Genomic DNA, 22,761 nt, shown 5'->3' with positions numbered 1-22,761 from the left:
CCTAAGGGCTAAGTAGGAAGGGTCATTCTATGTCTAACGACAGTTTTTTTTTTTTTTTTAATTTTTGTTTATTAATTCATGAAAGACACAGAGAAACTGGCAGAGACATAGGCAGAGGGAGAAGCAGGCTCCCCGCAGGGAGCCTGATGTGGGATTCGATCCCAATCCCGGGGGACTCCAGGATCACAACCTGAGCTGAAGGCGTGCAAAACTGCTGAGCCACCCAGGCTATCCTAACAACAGTTTTTAAAAAACTTCCTCAGGCAGCCCAGGTGGCGCAGCGGTTTTGCGCCACCTACAGCTCAGGGTGTGATCCTGGAGACCCTGGATCGAGTCCCACATCGGGCTCCTTGCATGGAGCCTGCTTCTCCCTCTGCCTGTGTCTCTGCCTCTCTTTTTCTCTGTGTGTCTCTCATGAATAAATAAATAAAATCTTAAAAAAATAAATAAATAAAAATAAAAAACTTCCTCCTACTAAGTGGATTTTGGCAAATACCTCATATGACAGAGATCTTTTCTGTGATTTTTGATGTTGTAGCTCAATATGTCTGCTTATTATTGATCATATTTTCATTTATTTCCATGTTACTCAACTCATTACAGTAATTATGGGGTAGGACAGGAACAAAAAAGAATCCCAGAGCTGAGCAAAGAAAGGAAGGGGCTTAGTCCTTTAGTGAGGCCTCGGCCTTCTGTCCTTGACCTTCATAATTTGTGATATGACCAAAGAATGTGATCTAGGGGTAGACTCCTACTGGATGTTCCAAAAGGAGGAAAGAGGAATGTGGCCATACTTCCAAAGAAGGTGGTATAATGTCCAGGAGGACCAAGTTGATTGGCAAGAGGGATACCAAGCTGTCTGTAAAAGGTACTGATTCTTAATGAGCAAACAAATGGAGGACCGTGTTGGGGTGGCAAAGTGTCAGCAGTGAAGTCTCTGGTGTGTCTCTACTGCCAGAGGGAGATGGAGAAGAGTCCAGGAGCCTTGCGTCCCAGCACTCTAGTAGGAGTGGCAGAAGGATCGCTACTCCCCACAGATTCAGTAATAGAGGTGAATAGGGAGATGATGACAGAGTTTGGAAGAAATCACATCAGGCCCCACTGATAAACAAGATTTTGGTGTATGGATCCTACATGCAGGTGACAAAGAAGAAAGCTGCCAGGACCTTTTCCTATCAAGTGTGCATGATCTGATCCCTACATCACAAGACCCTTGCATATGCTCTTTTTTTTTTTTTTTGCCTGGAGCTCTTTCTGCCCTGACAGCCATGGTGGGTCCACCCCCTTATCCCACAGGTATGCTTCCCAGTTAATGCCTATTCATTCTTCAAGTCTCACTTCATTACTTCCTAAGGGAATCCTTCCTAAATCACCCAGGCTAGATGAAGTTCCTCTGTGGGTTCCCACAGACTCTGTCCCTTTCCTTTATAGTACTTACCTCAGTGTAGAATACCAATATGTGATTATTTGACTAATGTCTATTTTTCCCACTAGGCTGAAAGCTCTATGACAATAAAGCTAGGTCTGTTTTTGCTTACCACCATATCCCTGGTACTCCAGCACAGTGCCTGGCATTTAGGAAATGCTTAATAAATACTTACTAAAGGAATTAATAAAACTAGACATTCATAGTTAGAGATGATAATGCTAGCTATGTCACAGAATTTTATAAAGCCTAAATATGAAAGTGTTTTATAAAGCATAAGGTACCATTTATTATAAGAGGGTGGCTTAGGCAGTTAAGCATCTGCCTTCAGCTCAGATCATGATCTCCAGGTCCTGGGATCAAGCCCTGGGTTAGACTCCCTGCTGAGCAGGGAGTCTGCTTCTCCCTCTCCCTTTCCTTCTGTCCCTCAACCTCCTTCTGTCCCTGCTTGTACACTCTCTCTAAAATAAGTAAGTAAGTAAATAAATAAATAAATAAAATCTTAAAAAAAAAAATCATCTAAATAAATGATTTTGAAGAAAAAGAACCTACCTCTCCCCTCCCCCTCCCAAGCTTACCTGAAACTTTCTTCTCAAGGCCCGGGTCATTACTGGAGTCAGCCCAGTTCCTGTTTCCATATTTTCTTTATTGGTGAGGGGGGTTCCACCTGGGCTCCTACAAAGGTATTGGCAATATCAGAAGCTGTGTTTTATGCCAACTTTTCAAATGGATTTAGAAAGCATAGAGATAAAGTGTATTACCTCTCTACATCAACTTTTCTAAGTAGTTTCCGCAGATCTATCTGGCTTTTACCAGGGGTACTGATGAAATAAAGATATAAAAGTTAGAACTTGCCAGATTTTATCATTTTTCCCCAAGCAAAGTAGTCATTTCTAAAGGCAATGCCCTTGAAATTAGTTCTATTTGTTACATTAAAAAATAGCAGCAGAGGGGTGCCTGGCTGGCTCAGTCAGTAGAGATATGACTCTTGATCTCAGGATCATGAGTTCAAGCCCCACTTTTGTGTGGAGCGTACTTAAAATAAAAGAAAAAGCAGTAGATCCGGATAGGAGCATAAGGTGATATAATCATCCTAATAAGTAATACTTCTTGACTCAGTAATTATCCATATAAGAATTCATCTTATGCACAAAAACTCAGTATGCACATAGATGCATGGAGCCTGCTTCTCCCTCTGCCTGTGTCTCTGCCTCTCTCTCTCTGTGACTATCATAAATAAATAAAAAAAAATTAAAAAAAAAAAAAAAAAAAAAAAAAAGAAATAAAAGATCATAAACAACCTAAATGTCTCAAAACAGGAGTTTATGAAGTTTACGTGTAATGAACTGTATATACTGAAGAAGTCAAAATGATGCTTTACACTGATTTTTGATAAGATGGGGAAAGGTCTTGACACATTAAATTGGAAAAGCCTTAACTATGTATGTGTACAATATGATCATATACAGGTACACAAACATGTATACATGCACACACATGCTATACACACACAAATTTCATCAATTCCAAGATATGTTAGGTTTTAAAAAAAAATTTTTTTTAATATTTTATTTTATTTATTCACGAGAAACACCGAGAGGAGGGACAGAGGGACAAGCAGACTCCCTGCTGAGTGAGGAGCCAGACATGGGGCTCAATCCCAGGACCCCAAGATCATGACCTGAGCCAAGTCAGATGCTTAACTGACTGTGCCACCCACGTGCCCCTGTTTTCTTTAAATTTTTCTGTGGATTTCCAGTTTTCTACAATGAGCATATATAACTTTCAAAGTTAGAGATAAGCAAAAAAAAAATTCTTTTAAGTAACAGTAGAGCATAATACGGTGCAGTCCCTTACATTAAGACATTTGTAACTCGAGTTGATAGCATTTTGGAGTTGGGCTTCAGGGTGACGCGCTGGAGGTCAGAGACAGTAACTAGTGGATACCGTGCTTTTGGTGATGGCGCAAACTTTAATCACAAAATGAGAAAGTATCAAAAGACACACTTAAAAATATCACTCAAAATGTAAACATGCTGAAACAATGAGTATTTTAAAGTATAAGATATATCCACTACTCAAGTTTTATTCCAGAGCTTCAAAGTATGTCTCTACCTCTTTAGACTAATGGTTGGTGGATACAATTGCCTAATTAAATAATTTTGGGATCTACATATTTTGTTGAGGAGATCCAAAACTACACAAATAAAACATCAAATACTTCAGTATGGCTTCTGTACATAAGACTCATGCTTGTTTTCCAGGAAGGGACGACCAGGTTAAAAGCTGAAAGACCATGTGTAGGGTCGGTAACATCTTACCTTCTTCTTTTCGTCAAAACACTGTGTCTTCTTTAATTTCACAGTGAGTAGATCTTCAACTGTTATCTGCATGGGTCCATCTTTTTTTAATGATCCAGCCTTAAAATACATGGAGAGGTTAGAATTCAAATTGTAACCAGGATATCTAGTCAAATGCAAATCCAGATATAGTTTTTAAAGACTCACTTAAAAACTAACTCTTATTTACCCTGGGAACCTGTCAAATCCTTTTCATTTAACCAAGAATGATTCTGTTTTCAGTACCCATGGATGCTAATGCTATTGCAAAGTATTCATCAAAATGTAAGGCTTTGAAAGTAAATGTGAGATAGGCTAGTTCCCTGCAACTATGCATTTTCCTAAGGAGTCATTATAATAAGACAAAAGTTGAAGGAGTTCCTCAAATCAAGGTGAACTTTTGCTTCAATTAACCTAAAAATTGCCTCAGTTCCCGTACAACAAGAATGTATAGCCAGAGAAGTATGCATTATGGCAAACATAATAGATTCTGGAATTAATTCAGTCATTTTAAACCAAATGTATCTGGAGTGAAAATTCAGCAGATTTTTAAAGAGAGTCATGCTTACCTTAGTGATTCACAAACATTCTGATCTCCTTGGTAGATAAGGAATTAATAGAGAGTGGTCCTCTAGCTTAATGACATTATACTTTAGTATCCACCAACTCTTTTTTTCTTTTTTTTTTTTTAAAGATTTTATTTATTTATTCATGATTGACAGAGAGAGAGAGGCAGAGACATAGGCAGAGAGAGAAGCAGGCTCCCTGCAGGGAGCCCAATGTGGGACTCTGATCCTGGGACTCCAGGATCACATCCTGGGTCAAAGGCAGGAGCTCAACTGCTAAGCCACCCAGGCATCCCAACTCTTTTTATTTTGACTTTACTCACTAAGCCATCTTCTGTTCTTAATTTGGTTTCCCAGGGAGGCTTTTCTTTTGGTAAAAGATATACTGGGAAGCCATTAAGAATATTCCAATCTACTGGCTTTCATTCATTTATCCTTTTAAAAAATCACTTTTATTTCTTTTTTTAAAGTATTTTTAAAAAGATTTTATTTATTCATAGAGACACAGAGAGAGAGGCAGAGACACAGGCAGAGGTAGAAGCAGGCTCCATGCAGAGAGCCTGACGTGGGACTCGATCCACGGTCTCCAGGTTCACGCCCTGGGCTGCAGGCGGCGCTAAACCGCTGCGCCACCGGGCTGCCCATAAAAAAAAAAAAAAAAAAAAAAAAAAAAAAAATCACTTTTATTTCTAAATCCAGTTTTTGTGAGTTCCTAAAAGCTTGAGTTTTAAAAACATAAAAATTGACATAATTAAGATATGGAATCAGAAAAAAATGCAGCTTTCCTCTCAAAGCCCTTAGCCTAGTCTTAAAAGGCCACCTTACTTTACTATGCCATTATACACTGACCAAAACACATCATTACTAGATTTTTTTCCTACCTGAAGTGCTTTAGTGTGATCGAATTTTCTGAGCAGCAAAGGTGCCCTAGGTAGTGGAGGTGGAGGCAGAGGAGGAGGTGGAGGGGGTGGAGGCGGAGGTGGAAGAGGAGGAAGATGGGTGGCTGACTGTGGCAGCGAGGGAGGAAGTACAGCTTGAGATTCTCCCGGGGTGGTCAGAACACAGGCAGGCACATTTGTAAGTTTACCACTTATGTGACACATTTGACCACAGCTTGGGCAGGAAGAATTTTCTAAGACAGCCTGTAAGAAAACATTACATTTAGCAAATGAATAACAGATTAATTTGGTTCTTGTGGCTCAGAGTCATCAAGATAATAGCTACCATGTATTGAATGCTTTCTCAGTATACAATGCATTTTATAATATTTTCTCATTTATCACAAGTTAGTTCATTCATTCATATATTTGTTTTGTGTGTGCAATATGCCAGCACTATAGGTACAATGTGAACCTTGTCTATTACATCAGTCTGGTAAGGAAGGCAGACAGACATTAAACACACACACATACACACACATGCAGAACAAAACAAAAAAATGCTTCAGTGAAAATGATAAAGTGTGCTGTGAGCATGAATAGTGAGAAAACTGGAGGGTGATATTTATTTATTTATTAAAGATTTTATTTGTTTATTTGAGAGAGAGAGAGAAAATGAGTGGTGGGGAGGGCAGCAGGAGAAAGAGAGAGAGAAGCAGATTCCTTGCTGAGCAGGGAGCCCGATGTGGGGCTTGTTCCCAGAATCTGGAGATCATGACCTAAGCTGAAGCCAGACTCTTAACTGCCTGAGCTGTCCAGATGCCCTGGGGAGTGATACTTAGCCATAATCTCAAAGATGAATTGCAACTGATCAGATCTCAAGAGAGAAAGGGAGATAAGGTATAGGGAAAGAAAGTTCCTGACAGAGGAAAAAAACTTAATGCAGCCAAGAATGTAGTAGTATATTCAAGTACTGATAAAAAGGAATAAGAAATGTTATGGGTTTAATTGTGTCCCCCCTCAAACCCTCCCCCACAATTCCTATAAAAAGAAGGAATTTGAACCTACAGGAGGAACATCAGGGATGTGTATGCACAGAGAAAAGACCGTTTGAGAACACAGTGAGAAGACAAGCCAAAGGAGATAGGCCTAAGAAGAAACTAATTCTGCCAACACCTTGATCTTAGTCTTCTAGTCTCTAGAACTGTGGGAAATAAATTTCTGTTATATAAACCATCCAGTCCATGCTACTTCATGATGGCAGCCCTAGGAAATGAAAAATAACCCTATGAAGTAAGGTAGTGTATTCGTTTCCTATGGCTGCAGTCTCGAATTATCACAAATTTGATGGTTTAAAACAATTGAAATTCATTTTTTCACAGTGCTGGAGGCTAGAAGTCTAAAATCACGTTGACAGTTACCTTCCAATGCTCTAACCCTTGCCTTTTCCTTTTTGATAGCTAGGGCATTCCTAGGTTTGAGGCTCCGTCACTCCAGTCTCTGCCTGTAGTTCCACTGCTCCTCTTTTCCTCTGTTCATGTTCTGCTCTGTATCTCTCTTTTTCTCTCTCTCTTTTTTTTTTAAAGATTATTTATGAGAGAGAGAATGTATGCATAAGCAGGGGGGAGGGGCAGAGGGAGAAGCAGACTGAGCAGGGAGCCCAATGGGGGACTCGATCCCAGGACCCTGGGATTGTTACCCAAGCCTAAGGCAGATGCTTAACCACTGAGTCATCCAGGCGCTCTGCTCTGTATCTCTTTTATTTTTTATTTTATTTTATTTTATTTTATTTATGTATTTTATTTTTTTCTGCATTGTTTTTTTCTCATAGATCTGACATTTTTTTTTTTTAAGATTTTATTTATTCATAGAGACACAGAGAGAGAGGCAGAGACACAGGCAGAGGGAGAAGCAGGCTCCATACAGGAAGCCTGACTTGGGACTTGATCCCCGGTCTCCAGGATCACACCCCAGGCTACAGGTGGCGCTAAACCGCTGTGCCACCGAGGCTGCCCTATTTTTATTTTATTTTATTTTATTTTATTTTATTTTATTTTATTTTATTTTATTTATTTTATTTATTTTATTTATTTTATTTTTTATTATTCATGAGAGACACACAGAGAGAGGCAGAGACATAGGCAGAGAGAGAAGCAGGCTCCATGCAGGGAGCCCAATGTGGGACTCAATCCCAGGATTTCAGGATCACGCCCTGGCTAAAGGCAGGAGCTCAACTGCTGAGCCACCCAGGCATCCCTCTGTATCTCTTTTATAAGGACATTTGTCATTGGATTTAGGGTTCACCCAGATAATAGAGTATTATCTCCTCATCTTAAAATCCTTAACTTAAGGGGGGCCTGGCTGGCTCAGTTAGTAGAGTATACAATACTTGATCTTGGGGTAGTAAGTTTAAGCCCCATTTTGGGTGTAGAGATTACTTTAATAATAACATATTTTTAAAAATTTTTTATTTATTTATGATGGTCACACACACAGAGAGAGAGGCAGAGACACAGGCAGAGGGAGAAGCAGGCTCCATGCACCGGGAGCCCGACGTGGGATTCAATCCCGGGTCTCCAGGATCGTGCCCTGGGCCAAAGGCAGGCGCCAAATCGCTGCGCCACCCAGGGATCCCCACTTTAATAATAATATTAAATAATATTTACAGGTTCTAGGGATTAGGACTTGGAGATATCTTTTGGAGGCAACTGATTCAGCTCACCACAGATGGTATCATCCTCATTTTTAGATGTGGAAACTCAGACCTAACGAATTAGGTGATTTGCCTTTCTTCCCATCTAATTCACCTTGAGGTACAAATTCTGGGAAAAGGGTTGTAATACCAAAAGCTTCACTACAATGTTTATTTTTTGAGATTTATTTATTTATTAAAAGATTTTATTTATTTATTCATGAGAGACACAGAGAGAGAGGCAGAGACACAGGCAGAGGGAGAAGGAGGCTCCCTGGGAGAAGCCCAATGTGGGACTCGAAGCCAGATCCTGGGATCACACCCAGAGCTGAAGGCAGATGCTCACCTGCTGAGCCACCCAGGCATCCCGCTTATGGGAGTTTAGAAAGAGTTGATATTTATAGCTTTTTTCTCCCTCTATCAGGCCAAAAAAATAGAAATCATCTTGAGTATTTAAAAGAGGTGGAATGTAACGTAGGGAGTTGGTTACTTTAATGATGAAAGAGCTGAAAAGGACACAGGGGACATTGAAGGAGCCCAGAGATTAGCAACTGCAGAAAGCCATGAATACCTTGAGGCTGGAAGGAAAAGGGAAGAGCAGTAAACCAGATCTCTAGAGGTGGGTTAACTCAGAGAATCAAGAAAAATGGTAGATTTACTTGGAGGGAGCTGGAGTGAGGGAGACAACAACCATCCTGGAGAAATTGCTCAATGGAGAGAACAAAGAGGAAAAACACACTCCCTCCACACCCCTGACAGTCTCTCATCAGCAACTCCCATTAACCAAGTACAACCAGAACCAGGTGATATGGAGCTTGGGACATACAGCCTTCATGGGTTAGCCCCAGTACAGTACAGAGCAGAGCCTTGAAGCCAAAGGAACAGATCTGAGGGCAAACAGGCCCCAGACTAGCACTTGGCCTGTACCTCTCCTTCCCTAATTCTGGATTTCTTTTTTTATTTAACAATACTAACCTTCATTGTTTCTTGGAGCTTGTGTAATTCACTTTCCAAAATGCAAAACTGTTGTCTTAGATTGTGAAGTTCTCGGTGGCAGAAATGGGATGGAAAGATGGTATCTTTCAATACTTCTAAACTCTGAAATTCAAAAATAAACAAGCCTTAATTCTATAAGCAACACAATAAGGACAAGGAAAAAAGAGAGAAGAAAGTGATTTGATGTATGTTTTACAGAAGCAAAGGCATACATAACTCCATAATTTCTTCTTACCTGAGCTTAGCCTGAGTGTTCTGCTGACCTGAGCACACACACGTGAACATACATACCAAGTATGTAGATAAACCATATTGCTGAAAACAAGTATGTCAAACACATGCCAGTATGTAAAACACATACCTGGGCCATACAGTTCTGGCACCACTTGTATATAGACCACACTCTATTTGTCCAAAGTTTTACTGTATCTTTGATATTGGGAAATCTGAAATTCCAGGATGATCTAAGCAAGCTTCTGCTAAGGGCTGTATCTGCTGAAAGAATAATCACTCTGTAGGAAAAACAAAACCAAACAAATAAAAAACTCCTGAGTTGGAATAATAGCCTGTATTTAAAAACAAGCTAGTTGTGGGGTGCCTGGGTTGCTCAGTTGGTTGAGCATCAACTCATGATCTCAGGGTCATGAGAATGAGTACTGAGTCAGGCTCCATGCTCGGCAGCAGTCTGCTTTGGATTCTTTTTCTCCCTCTGCCCCTCTCCTCGCTCTGTCTCTCTCTCAAATAAATAAATCTTAAAAAAAAAAAAAAAAAAAAACAAGCTAGTTTTATAGTATGACTCAGGAGCAGAGACTACATAATGCCAAATTCTTCATTAAATTCTAGAGTTCCGTGATGTACTTATGCAACAGTTTATTTTTTTTAGAGTAAGTAAATTGGAATATAAAGAGGCATCAGGGATTCAGTAATGAACAAAATACAGAAAAACCCTGCCCTCATTGAACTTACATGTCTTGGGAGAAAGGTAAAAGTAAGCAAATAAGTAACATATATGGATTGTTAGATAGTGAATAAATACTATGAGGAAAAGGATACAGCAGGAAAGAAATGTTGGGTGGAGGTGAAATTTTAGGTAGAGTAGCTAGGGAAGTCTCACTGAGAAGGCAACTTTTGAGAAAAGAAACCGAAACAAAGTAAAGAAGCTAGCAATACAGGGATGCCTGGCTGGCTCAGTCAGTAGAACATGTGACTCTTGATCAACAGTCATGAATTCAAGCCCCTGGTTGGGTGTGGAACCTACTTAAAAAAAAAAAAGATAAAAAGTGAAGAAGCCAGCAATACAAATATCTGGGAGAAGAGCATTTCAGGCAACAGTAATAGTAAGTGCAAAGGCCCTGAGATAGCAGCTTGTCTGAAGTGTCTAGGGAATAGCAAGGGGGCCAGGATGATTAGGGTGGAGAAACTGAAGGATAGAGGATTATGAGATAATGTCAAGTCAGACTGTGGGGTTGTACAAAGGATTTTAATTTTGACTCTGAGAGAGGATGCCATGGAGAGTTTTTATTTATTTTTATATAATCTCTTCACCCAACATGGAGTTCAAACTCACGACCCTGAGATCAAGAGTCACACACTCTTCCAGCTGAGCCAGTCAGGTACCCTAGAAAAGACATTGGAAAGTTTTAAACAGAGGGGCAATATGACATGATTTTTAGCTGGCTCACTCTGACTATTGCACTGAAATACACTGCAGAGGTTGGCAAAAGCAGAAGAAGGAAGACCAGTCAGGGGCCATTTCCAATATTCAAGACAGAGAAGCATTAAGGATAATATCATGGTTAATGCTTTTTGAGGCCCTGTTTATTTTAAATTTTTTTTCTGTAAAGAGAGCTATAATTACAAAAAGTATAAAGTATGTCATCGTGAACCAGTATCCTAGGGTTCCTATAGCTTAGAGTCTCTTTCAGTAACTTGTTTAAACCTGCATCCCAGAGAATAACTGACCAAACTTACCAAAACTAAAACTGAAATTCCAATCCTATGCCCTTCTTTCATCACTTAGTTCCCAGATTTATACAATTAAATTGACTAGGGAAGGAGAAAATAATTACTGTGCATCTCCAGTACAATTTCTTGTGATTTTTACTTCATTTAAACTCTTGAACTATGGTCACTACATAAAATTTAGAATGCCCAGTCAAAATTTAATTTCTGATGAAGGATGAATAATTTTTAGTATATTATAAATGTTACAATTAAAAAAATGTTCATTTTTTAAATCTGAAATTTAAATTTAATTGGGCATTCTGTATTTTTATTTGCGAAATCTGGTAACCCTATCCTTAATGGATCAGATTTTCAATATTTTGTCTTTCCACACTTTCACCTTACCTTTCTGGTGAGGGTGGTGGAGGAGGAGGTATAATTAGCTTGGGCTGAGAGTTAGAGGCTTCTTTTTTTTTGAATAATCTTTTTGCTTTGGCTTTTAGCTTTCTTCTCCGTTGCTTGAACTTGGGCATGATTTCTGTAGAAAAAACTTTTTTTTACATTTTTATTTTAGAATAATATGTACATATAGAAAATGCAAAAATCTTAACTATACAGTTCAATGAATCATCACAAAGTGAGCACACCCTTATACCTACTGCTTTGGTTAGGAAATAGGTTGCTGCCAGCATCCCAGAAGTACCCTTAAGTAAAGAAAAATTTAAACCCAGATTTTTATTTATTTATTTATTTATTTAATGATAGTCACACACAGAGTGAGAAAGAGAGAGGCAGAGGGAGAAGCAGGCTCCATGCACCGGGAGCCCGACGTGGGATTCGATCCGGGGTATCCAGGATCGCGCCCTGGGCCAAAGGCAGGCGCTAACCCGCTGCGCCACCCAGGGATCCCTAAACCCAGATTTATTTTTTATTTTTATTTTTATTATTTTTTTAAAGATTTATTTATTTATTCATGACAGACATAGAGAAAGAGAGAGAGGCAGAGACGCAGGCAGAGGGAGAAGCAGGCTCCATGCCGGGAGCCTGACGTGGGACTCGATCCCAGGACTCCATAATCGCGCCCTGGGCCAAAGGCAGGCGCCAAACTGCTGTGCCACCCAGTGATTCCCCCTAAACCCAGATTTAAAGTATCTTTAGAGAGACTTGCTTTGGCATTACATTATCTCTAATTTTGTTTTGCTTTTTGTCTTGCTTTTCTTCATTAAGTCAAGTGTATTTCCCTTTTTTCTAACAGAAAAAATGGCTATAGTTGGGTTATGGTTAGTTATTAAAAGAAATTAAAAAAAAATTTTTTTTTCAGTAACATTTACTGGGCACCCACTGTGATAGGTGGAGTCGGTAGTGGAAGAAACAAATTTAACCACTAAATGTCCATTTGCTTTTAGGCAATTTCAAATACATTTTCTCAGTGAATCCTCACCACCTTGCAAGATTTTATCCCTGAAGAAGAGGATTTTTATTTCCATTTTTACATAAGCATAAACTGGGACATAGAAAGAGTATGGTTTGCCCAATGTAATTCAGTAAATAAATAAGTCTTCAAAGACCAGTTCTTTCTAACACTCTGTGGTGCAACAGTTAATTAAATAGGTGATATACAAGGTAATAACAGTTACCCCAAATCTAAGACATGGATGTTTCAAAACATTAGTTTTAAAGCTTTTAAAAACCCTGTCTAGTGTATTTAGAGTTTAGTGTAGATCTTTTTCTGAAGAAAATTAAGTCAGAGCTAGTTTGATATACAGAAGGGCTTTGCTGGTCTCAGCTGTTGCTACCTGAGCAACAAAGATGTTATTCAAGTAGCAGAACTAAAAATGGTCTCAAGGGCTGGGCCTCCTTCACTTCAAACTTTGATTTGAATAGGAACAATTGGCCTTTAAAATTCACACTCATTCCATTTTTGTTCACCCAGTAACCTTTCAATACTTGGTATGCAGCTCTATGCTTGCTCAGCTCTCAGATGGTACTGGCTGAAGAACCTCCTTTTACTCACTGTGGTTGTAAAAATTCAGAAGTGCCTGTGGTTCCAAGACTTTTGGTCTTGCAGAGGGCACCCCTAATGGCAATGGGTGACAGTGCATATATTAACAGCCCTTCTAGAAGGAGAGGTTCTTGATAGCATCTTATTGAACTGATGCCAAGTCTCAAACTAACAATGTTTTTCTTAATTGTTCTTAGAGACTTGGAGCAGACTTCACTTTTATTATATCACTTGTCTTTCCTGATGAAATAATGAAAGAAGGCTAAGCAGGGATTATTAAATACAAAGGATGTCTAAAGGATTGATTTTTTTTTTTTTTTTTAAACAAACTTAACACAAAACAATAATACTCTTGGGAAGCCTGGGTGGCTCAGTGGTTGAGCGCCTCCCTTCCACCCAGGGTGAGATCCTGGAGTCCTGGGGATCTAGTCCTACACATCAGGCTCCCTGCATGGAGTCTGCTTCTCTCTCTGCTTGTGTCTCCGCCTCTCTCTGTGTCTCTCATGAATAAATAAATAAAATCTTAAAAAAAAAAAAAAAGACATTTCTTTAAAAAAAAACTCTGAATGAAGATGTTTAGGAAAACCTCAGAGGAAGACAGCAATCCTGTCATTGCCTAAAACATGATTAAACCTCACCACATCCATGCCAATGACTTTCTATGGAGAAATATCATTAAGAACCTCTATCCAGGGTCCAGAGTTCACTGGCTGAAATGCCCCAGAATTTGAGACTTCCATGGTAACCTCCTTTTCCTTGTCTTCCATCTGCCCCTCTGCAGCCCTCCCCACTTCTGTTCCCTCTTTCCCTTTTGATATCTTTTGTTAGACATCAAACTGACACAGAGAACTGGCCTCCTGCTTTTTTCTTTATATTCACCAACCCTTCAGTTATAAAAATAGATTTTAGAAAAGAGCTGGACATTCCAGTTTAAACTTGGTAGATTGGCTATACTTTTGTCTCTACTCCAATGGTGTATTGGGGTTGGCACTTGGTAGTTTGGCTATACCTTTGTCTCTACTCCAATGGTGTATTGGGGTTGGCACCAACTGTTACATTTTCAGGAAGTCTGTGAGTTAAGTTGTTAAACACATCCACCATTAAATTATGTAAACTTATAATTAGATAATTTATATTTAAAATGGTAATAAATATGATACAAAACTCATCACTTCCTAATTATTTTACTATTATCTATGCTCTTGAGGTTATCTTATTGTATCTATATAGTGAAAATGCTATAAAATGCTCATTTTTTTCCAATTCCACATTCAGTGACTTCACATTAAAAACTTGAAATTGTCTATGATGGGAGTATTTACACCTTGGATATTACAACACACTACAAATCAGAGCTTGATTCATTACATTGTTGATTGTTGAGTGACTGATAAAAAAAATGTTAATGATGCAGATTAAAAAGCATATTTTGGGTGGCCCAGTCAGTTAAGCATCAGCCTTCGGCTCAGGTCTTGATCCTAGGGTACTGGGATCAATCCCCAAGACCTGCTCCCTGCTAAGGAGGGAGTATGCTTCTCCCTCTCCCTCTGCCCCTCCCCCTTGCTTGTGCACAGGATCTCTCTCAAACAAATAAATAAAATCTTTTAAAAAAGTATCTTGTTTGTAGTTGTTACATTGTGAAAGCATAAAAAAATTGAGAACTATTCCAGTATTTTTTTTTTTAAGATTTATTTATTTACTCATGAGAGACACAGAGAGAGAGGGGCAGAGACATAGGTAGAGGGAGCAGTCTCCTCACAGGGAATCCGATGTGGGATTCCATCCCAGCTTCTGAGCTGAAGGCAGACGCTCAATCACTGAGCCACCCAGGTGTCCCACTATTCCAGTATTTGAAAACAATTGTTTTATTCACCAAAGAAGTTGCTTATTCTTACATAACTGAAGTTCCAATAAAAATCTTTATTGGAATTTTTCACTTTATCTTATTCCATAGAGTAAATGAAAAGATCAACTGACATTCCTATTAGAACTATACTTATTTATAAATTGGAACCATAGCAGGGCATCTGGGTGGTTCAGTCGATTAAGCGTACAATTCTTGGTTTCAGCTTAGGTCATTATCTCTGGGTTCTGAGATCAAGCCCCAAGTGGGTTCCATGCCCAGCTCTGAGTTTGCTTGAGATTCTCTCCCTTTTTCTCTGCTCCTCCCCTTACTTGCTCTCTTTCTTTAAAATAAATAAATAGAATCTTAAAAAAAAAAAAAAATGGAACCGTAGCTTGGCTACAGATATGAGAAGTCTGTAAAAATCAACAATAGTACTCTTTAAGAATCAACTGTTTATGAAATTTATAAGAAAGAACATTATAGGAGTGCCTGGCTGGCTCAGTCGGTAGAGCATGTGATGCTTGATCTCAGGATTGTGAGTTCAAATCCCACGTTGGGTATAGAACTTACTTAATAAAAAAGAACAGTATAGGGGATCCCTGGGTGGTTCAGTGGTTTAGCTCCTGCCTTTGGCCCAAGGCGTGATCCTGGAGTCCCAGGATCGAGTCCCCGTCAGGCTCCCTGCATGGAACCTGCTTCTCCCTCTCCCTGTGTCTCTGCCGCCCCCCCATCGCACCCCCCCCCACCACCCCGTGTCTCTCATGAATAAAGTCTTAAAAAAAAAAACAGTATATATTTTATTATTGTTTATAATAAATGTATCATTACTAGATAGCAGTTAATTTATAATAAAATTATGCATATATATCTACTTAAACATTTATTAGCACATATTAGTCCAATCCCTTCTGGAACATCACAAAAAAAGACAGTCAACAGTGTGATAGGCACTGAGGGGGGCACTTGGTGGGATGAGCACTGGGTGTTATGTTATATGTTGGCAAATTGAACTCCAATTTAAAAAAATAAAAATCTTAAAAAAAAAAAGACAGTCAAGGAGTGGTGAGTATATTTTTCTTTATTTTTTAAACAGTTTTACTTTTTTTTTGTTAAGATTTTATTTATTTATTCATGAGAGACACACAGAGAGAGAGAGGCAGAGACACAGGCAGAGGGAGAAGCAGGCTCCATGCAGGGAGCCCGATGTGGGACTCGATTCCGGGTCTCCAGGATCCCGGGCCGAAGGCGGCGCTAAACCGCCGAGCCACCCGGGCTGCCCAGTTTTTACTTTTTTTTTTTTTTAAGATTTTATTTATTTATTTATTCATGAAAGACTGAGAGACAGAGAGAGCCAGAAACAAAGGCAGAGGGAGAAGCAGGCTCCATGCACCGGGAGCCTGATGTGGGATTCGATACCGGGTCTCCAGGATCGCGCCCTGGGCCAAAGGCAGGCGCTAAACCGCTGCGCCACCCAGGGATCCCCAGTTTTTACTTTTTTTAAAGTAATCTCTACACCCAAGTTGGGCCTGAATTTATAACCCCAAGATCAAGTGTCATACACTCTACTGACTGAGCCAGCCAGGTGTCCCAAGGAGTGGTGAATATAGCATAATGTATAGAGTTGTTGAATCACTATGTAGTATACCTGAAGCTAAGGTAACTTTGTGTGTCAGCTCCACTTCAATTAAATTTAAAAAGGTGGGGGCGCCTGTGTGGCTCAGTTGGTTAAGTATCTAACTCTTAACCCCAGGTTCAATTCAATCCCTGCACTGGACTCCTTGCTGAACATGGAGCCTACAAAAGAAGGAAGGAAGAAAGAAAGAAAGAGAGAAAGAAGTAAAGGAAGGAAGGAAGGAAAAAAAGGAAGAAAGAAGAAAGGAAGGAAGAAGGGAAGGCAGAAAGAAGGAAAGAAAGGTAGGTCAGTAAAGGAATAAAAAAATCATAAACCCATAAAACAAAGAACGGGAGTAGACATAGGAGATGATGAATTTAGAATAAGTTATGGAAAATGGAACGTGGATGAGTAGTAAATGACTTGGCAGAGAAGAAGAAAGCAGAGGTTTGACTGCCTATAGGCAATCAACTGGAAGCAAGACAATTTTTAGAATCTTAAGATTCTGGACTTGAAAGCACTTAGTACCTTTCAAAGTTTGGGGTGGGGTAAAAATAGGATTAATTAAATCTTATTTTAAGATTTTATTTATTTATTCATGAGACACACACACACACAGAGGCAGAGACACAGGCAGAGGGAGAAGCAGGCTCCATGCAGGGAGCCCGAGGCGGGACTCAATCTCAGGTCTCCAGCATCGCCCTGGACTGAAGGCGGTGCTAAACCGCTGAGCCACCCGGGCTGCCCCTAATTAAATCGTTATAAGGATTAGATAGGCCTCTTGAGTCTGTCTTCCAGTCCTTAGCCAGGCAGCTCCTGGCAATCATGTCTTCTCCAGTAAAGATGGATAAGTCAAACCATAGAGGTGCTGAATTGTAGGCCATCAGGCATAGCAATAGCAGGGTCATATTTGTATCATCATTCGGAAGATAGGGGATGATCCTGAACTGAAAAGTAAGACTTCTCAATCCCTTTCCTCAGCTCAGTCCCAGAACACAGGCCACCAATTATATATATATATATTTTTTTTCTTTATATATATATATTTATATATATATTTTTCTTTATATATATATATATATAAACTCTGGTATATATTATTAGCTAGAAAAACAGAATACTGTCATTCTGAAACTGGGCCTTCTCTTTCTATCCCTTTCCTGGACATGCCCATGCATTCGAATTTCTAAAGAGTCCTACACACAAGTTGATGTATGTCATTTTGGAGATTATTTTTCAATGAAAAAAAAGAACTAAATCATATTTTTTCATTTCTCTTCTCTCCGTGCGTAAATGTGTGTGTGTGTCCTTGACTCTGGGTCATTGTTACTCTACTAAACTTCTAATTAAATACAGTAATTGGCACAGGCAGAGAATTGATAGAACATGTCAAATCTATAAGGGTAAAAAGGTGCAACCTGAGATAATTCTTAGATTAGTGTTCCACTCAACAAGCTAAAGTCTGTTTTATTATCACTGTTGGGTTTTATTTTAAGATTTTATTTATTTATTCATGAGAGACACAGAGAGAGAGAGAGAGGCAGAAACACAGGCAGAGGGAGAAGCAGGCTCCATGCAGGGAGCCTGACGCGGGACTTGGTCCTGGGTCTCCAGCATCAGGCTGAAGGCAGTGCTAAACCGCTGAGCCACCCGGGCTGCCCTATTATCACTGTTTTATTAAAATCATTAAATATTACACAGAGGATGATTCTCTGAAAGGATATATAGCAGTCTTCCTCAAGGTTAAAACACATATCCTTGTCCCCTTTCCGTAAGAGTAATGAGACATACACATTCTTTTTGCTGGGCTAGGTGGGATTCCTACTATTAGCACTAGATAGAAGCTCTTTTTTTCATGTTTTCTTTTTTTAATTTAAAGATTAATTAATTTATTTGAAAAAGAGAGAGAGAGAGAAGGCACGAGAGGGGTCAGGGCAGAAGGAGAGAATATCCAAGCAGACTCCAGCTGAGCACTGAGCCAGATGCGGGGCTCCATCCCATAAGCCATGAGATCAGAACCTGAATCAAATACAAGAGTCAATGCTCAACCAACTGAGCCACGTAGGTGCCCCTTTTCTTTCATGATTACTCAAAGCATTTTTCCTTTTTTTTAATTGAAAAGTACTTTTCCTTCCTTTGTACCTGCCTTGTTTTGAAAGGAATTTAAAGCCAATTAAAAACGATCTGTACTACCACACCCAAAAAAAGGTAGGTGAGGAAATTAGGATACTCCATTATAGAATATAAAATATATATTATATATATTCCACTTATATATATATATTCATATACATGAATTAGAAATATTTATCTGATTAATTCACCCTATCTCTTCTCACCATCCCTCCCCTTTCTCTCCTAAATTCAGTTGCCTTTGCCATCTTTCCCCCTTTTTAGTTTTGCTATAGTCTATTTATCCCATTGTTTTTTGTTTTTTTTTTAAAGATTTATTTATTTATTCATGAGAGACAGAGAAAGAGAGAGGCAGAGACATAGGCAGAGGGAGAAGCAGGCTCCCTGCAGAGAGCCTGATGTGGGAACTCAATCTGGGGATCAGATCCTGAACCACCCAGGCGTCCCAATTTTTAAAAATTTCAAACTTTGAGAAAATTTATATTAGTATAATTAACACTCATATATCAGCATCTGAAACAAATGTAGCATTGTGTGCCAACTATACTTCAAGAAAAAACAAATAGGGGGCCTGGTGGCTCAGTGATTGAGCATCTGCCTTTGGCTCAGGTTGTGATCGCAGAGTCCTAGGATTGAGTCCCGCATCAGGCTCCTCCCAGGGAGGAGTGTATATGTATTATACACTATATGTTATCTGTATAAGTATATGTAATATATAAACTAATATTTTATATAATTTTATATATTATACATATATTATATATTACACACGCATACACACCCCTGAATAGAAAGACAGCAATTGATGAATCTAGGTAAATAATAGGAGTATCAGTTACACTATTTTTGTAAATTTTCACAAAGTTTGAAATTCTTCAGAATAAAAAAATATGATAGATATACATGCATTTATATATATAACATACATATATACACATACATGATAATAGTTTTTAGTTTTTGTCTGAGCAGAGTTAGTTGCAGACATCATACTTCACGTCTAGATACTTAAGTTTCCTAAGATGGATATAGACATGGACATTCTCCTACAAAGCCACAATCACAGTCAGGAAATTTAACCTTGATATTGTCTAATAAGCAGTCCATAATTACCTCAATAATCTCAATAATATCTTTTACAGCTACTCCCTTTCCCTTTCCACACAGCATTTAACTGTTGTGTCTTTTTGTTCTCCTTTAATTCACAACAGTTCCCTAGTCTCTTCATGTAAGTATCTGCCTTCCTTCCTATTTATATTTTTGAAAACTCCAGACCAGTTGTTTTGGAAAATGTTCCTTAGTTTGTGTTTTTCTGAATATTCCTCTAATGATCCTCTTGCCTTCAGTCTTTCTCCTTGCCAGTCATTTTCTACACAGCTGTTAGTTAAAAAAAAGAAAAAGATCCTGATATTCCCTTGCTTAATAATATTTGAAGATTCCTTTTTATGCCCTGGATAAACTAAATTCCTTACCATACATTTCATAGATTGTCACAATTTAGTCTGATGGCTCTTTGCAGTTTCATCCTTTCTAGCGATTGCGGTTTATACTTGAGATATACCAAACACCAAATTAATTATTTCTTTCTCTTTCTGTCTTTCAGATTTTATTTATTTCTTTGACAGAGAGAGCACAAGCAGAGAGGGAGAAGCCAGCTCCCTGCTGAGCAGGGAGCCCAATGTGGAGCTTGATATACCCCAGCCAAAGGCAGACACCTACCTGGCTAAGCCACCCAGGCGCCCCCACCAAAAACATTCTCTTGTATAGTTATCTATCAGCCTTTCCCTCTGCTTGGGGTATCCTCGTTCAGGTCAACTTATATAGCTCCAAGATGCTGTTACTTTTTCTCACAGGTATTTGTTGAGGGCTGATCATCCACCATGATAGGTAGAGGTGATAGGTTTTGGAATACAATTCTAAACAAGGCCAACATAGTCTCTGTTCTTATGGAATTTATACTGGTTGAAAATGTCATTCCTTTTGTGCCTCTATAGCACTTTATACATACTCTAATTATAACATTTATTGCATTGCATTGCAATTTTTTGCATGTTTGTCACCCAGCTGGACTGGGGGCTTTTCAAGATTAGGCCTCTATAGCACTTTATACATACTCTAATTATAACATTTATTGCATTGCATTGCAATTTTTTTTGCATGTTTGTCACCCAGCTGGACTGGGGACTTTTCAAGATTAGGATAAATTTTATTCATCTTTGTTTCCTTGGGGCCAAGAGTGTAGCAGGCACTAAATAAATTTCTTTCAATAAATTAATGAAAAAATCATTCTTGCTAAGTGTTAGCTAGCAAGTGGTCTCCTAAGGAATATGCTTTACTACAAGTACATTTTGGAAAAATCTCTTAGTGAGGGAGGTTTTTAGTTCTTCAAATCATACTGCACCTTCACATGGTTAAAGGATGGCTCCAAAACTATGTCCTCTAGGAAAATGCAATAAATAATAGAGTAATAATAATTACAGTCTTCTGCAGGAGTTGGCACTGCTGCTTCTATTAAAACTCCTCTCTGTGATAAAAGTGCTTTTGGTCAGGGAATATTTTCAAAACCGTGACAGCAATGAAAATGACAATTGCATTTCATTACCCTCTTGTAAAACACATTTTTATGTAGGTTTCTTACACTTTCCCATAAACAGCTTCCAGTCAATTAATCAATTTCCATTACTAGTTCAATTCATTACTCTTGAACATTCATAGACTATTTCTGGAAATTGATTATATTTGCTTTTGTTCTACGCTGTGCAACATTGCTTTTTTAGTTCCTGTCTTATTCTCTAAATAGATTGCAGCTCCCTAAAACGTAGTCCAGCACAGTATTAGGCATAAGTAAACAGGGCACACTATTTGACACTCTTGTAAAACGTCAGCCGATATTAAAAGCATATCAAGGAATATAATAATATTGCATGTCAAGAAACGTATATTCGCAAACTTTAGCGTGCATAAGAATTATGGGGGTGGGGGCTCTTGTTAAAATTTATATTATGATTCAGTGGGTCTGGGTGGAGCCCGATAATTTGCATCGTTAATAAGTGCCCAAGTGATGCAGATGCTGCTGGTCCCCGGACAACGCCGAATAGCAAAGATAAAAAGGAATGTGCAAAAGAAGTTAGATGCTTCACTCCAGAACATATTTTGCAGAGTGTTAATTAAATACAAGTATGGTTAGGGTGGAGGCAGGCCGAGCACTTCTTACCCAACCTCAAGCCTCCTCTTCCCAATTCTATCTTGCCGAGTCCAGCCAAAGCCCCCACCTCCGTTAAATGTTAAGAACACAAGCAGCAACAGGCCGAGCTACTGAAGATGCGAGTCCAGATAACAAAGGGAGATCTCCCTGCACTTACAAGTCTAAGAGCCCGGGATTAGATGGAGTCCGGGTAGTGGCCTCTCCTTCGCCGTAAAGAAAGATTCAAAATTAAAACCTTATCACGGAGGGACCAATGGTAGCAGACGTCTCTCCACGATTCGCTCTCTGGGTAGAGTAGGGGCACAGCCTGGTTTGTGATTGGCTAAGAGGTCACCGGGCACTGGCCAATGAAAGCTGAGGCGCTTCTTGTATGAATAAGTGGAAGGCGGGAGCGAAGGGGAGGGGAAGCAGGAGACCTAAGAAGGTGTGTCACGTCCCCTATGCTGCCTGTGGAAGCTTCTGTGTCATTGGTTGGCTCTTCTTCCGGTTGTACCAATCGGAAGCTCTTCTCTGCGGAGCCCTAACTATGAAATTGAAAGTGGAGATGAGGGTGCAGCCAATGGAAAAGAAAAAGTATACAGCAGCCAATCCTCCTGCAGCGTTTTGTGTCTCTGCCCAACTGGAGAAGGTGTTTCATGTGGAGGGGCGTTACCCAGTCGCCAATGGGCGGGCGCCAGTGAAGCAGAGGAACCAATGAGTGCGAGACGTTGAGTGACAGCTGTCCAATAGGGACCCTCAGTGCTAGTACGGTTTGCGGCTTAAGCACCGCCGCGGTCTGAGGAATGTCAACTATTCAACATGGAGGCGGAGGTCGATAAGCTGGAACTGATGGTGAGTGGAAAGTGAAGGAGATCTACTGGGTAGTTTATTTCTCCCGATGGCCTCCAAGGTGGGAGGCAATTTTGCGTCGCCGGAAACCGTGGGCTGCAGAAGCTGGACCATATTCAAGTTCTTTCCTCCTGTATCAAAGGGAGTCACCGTTGCTCGGTCTCTTTTAACCGCCGCGGGGGAAGGGGTTACATCCGGGAAACTCGTGAGGGAAATGGCGGGAGATGCTGAGGTAGCCGGGCCTTTGGAATTCCTTGTTCCTTGTTCTTACCTTTCCGCGCGTCAAGGAGCTGT

At 39.6% G+C, this 22,761-nt stretch overlaps 2 protein-coding genes and 1 long non-coding RNA gene across 5 annotated transcripts in view; 2 read left to right on the top strand and 1 right to left on the bottom strand.

Moving 5' to 3' along the window:
* Window positions 1-16,877, top strand: part of LOC102152320 — a 24,637-nt gene extending 7,760 nt beyond the window's left edge. Inside the window, exon 3 of the long non-coding RNA XR_005364605.1 lies at window positions 16,440-16,877. This is a non-coding gene — a long non-coding RNA (uncharacterized LOC102152320). The remainder of the gene's footprint in view (window positions 1-16,439) is intronic.
* The window catches only part of PRR11 (proline rich 11), a 25,734-nt gene extending 2,973 nt beyond the window's left edge, over window positions 1-22,761 (bottom strand). The window contains exons 1-9 of one of the 2 annotated variants that reach the window (XM_038547943.1): window positions 21,797-22,761; window positions 11,247-11,391; window positions 9,259-9,409; window positions 8,877-8,999; window positions 5,213-5,473; window positions 3,748-3,846; window positions 3,284-3,396; window positions 2,188-2,247; window positions 2,005-2,101 (exon numbers count right to left, since the gene is read on the bottom strand). In XM_038547943.1, the coding sequence (XP_038403871.1) occupies window positions 2,005-2,101; window positions 2,188-2,247; window positions 3,284-3,396; window positions 3,748-3,846; window positions 5,213-5,473; window positions 8,877-8,999; window positions 9,259-9,409; window positions 11,247-11,374 (1,032 nt within the window). In that variant the 5' untranslated portion in view covers window positions 11,375-11,391; window positions 21,797-22,761. The remainder of the gene's footprint in view (window positions 1-2,004; window positions 2,102-2,187; window positions 2,248-3,283; window positions 3,397-3,747; window positions 3,847-5,212; window positions 5,474-8,876; window positions 9,000-9,258; window positions 9,410-11,246; window positions 11,392-21,796) is intronic. The other variant, XM_038547944.1, reaches the window with a different exon arrangement.
* Window positions 22,317-22,761, top strand: part of SKA2 (spindle and kinetochore associated complex subunit 2) — a 36,167-nt gene continuing 35,722 nt past the window's right edge. Inside the window, exon 1 of one of the 2 annotated variants that reach the window (XM_038547946.1) lies at window positions 22,317-22,470. In XM_038547946.1, the coding sequence (XP_038403874.1) occupies window positions 22,438-22,470 (33 nt within the window). In that variant the 5' untranslated portion in view covers window positions 22,317-22,437. The remainder of the gene's footprint in view (window positions 22,471-22,761) is intronic. The other variant, XM_038547947.1, reaches the window with a different exon arrangement.

The sequence above is a fragment of the Canis lupus genome, chromosome 9 (assembly GCF_011100685.1).
Source record: "Canis lupus familiaris isolate Mischka breed German Shepherd chromosome 9, alternate assembly UU_Cfam_GSD_1.0, whole genome shotgun sequence".
Taxonomy (NCBI): Eukaryota; Metazoa; Chordata; class Mammalia; order Carnivora; family Canidae; genus Canis; species Canis lupus.
Note: the sequence above shows the minus strand (reverse complement) of the source record. Positions and strands in the feature narration are given on the sequence as shown.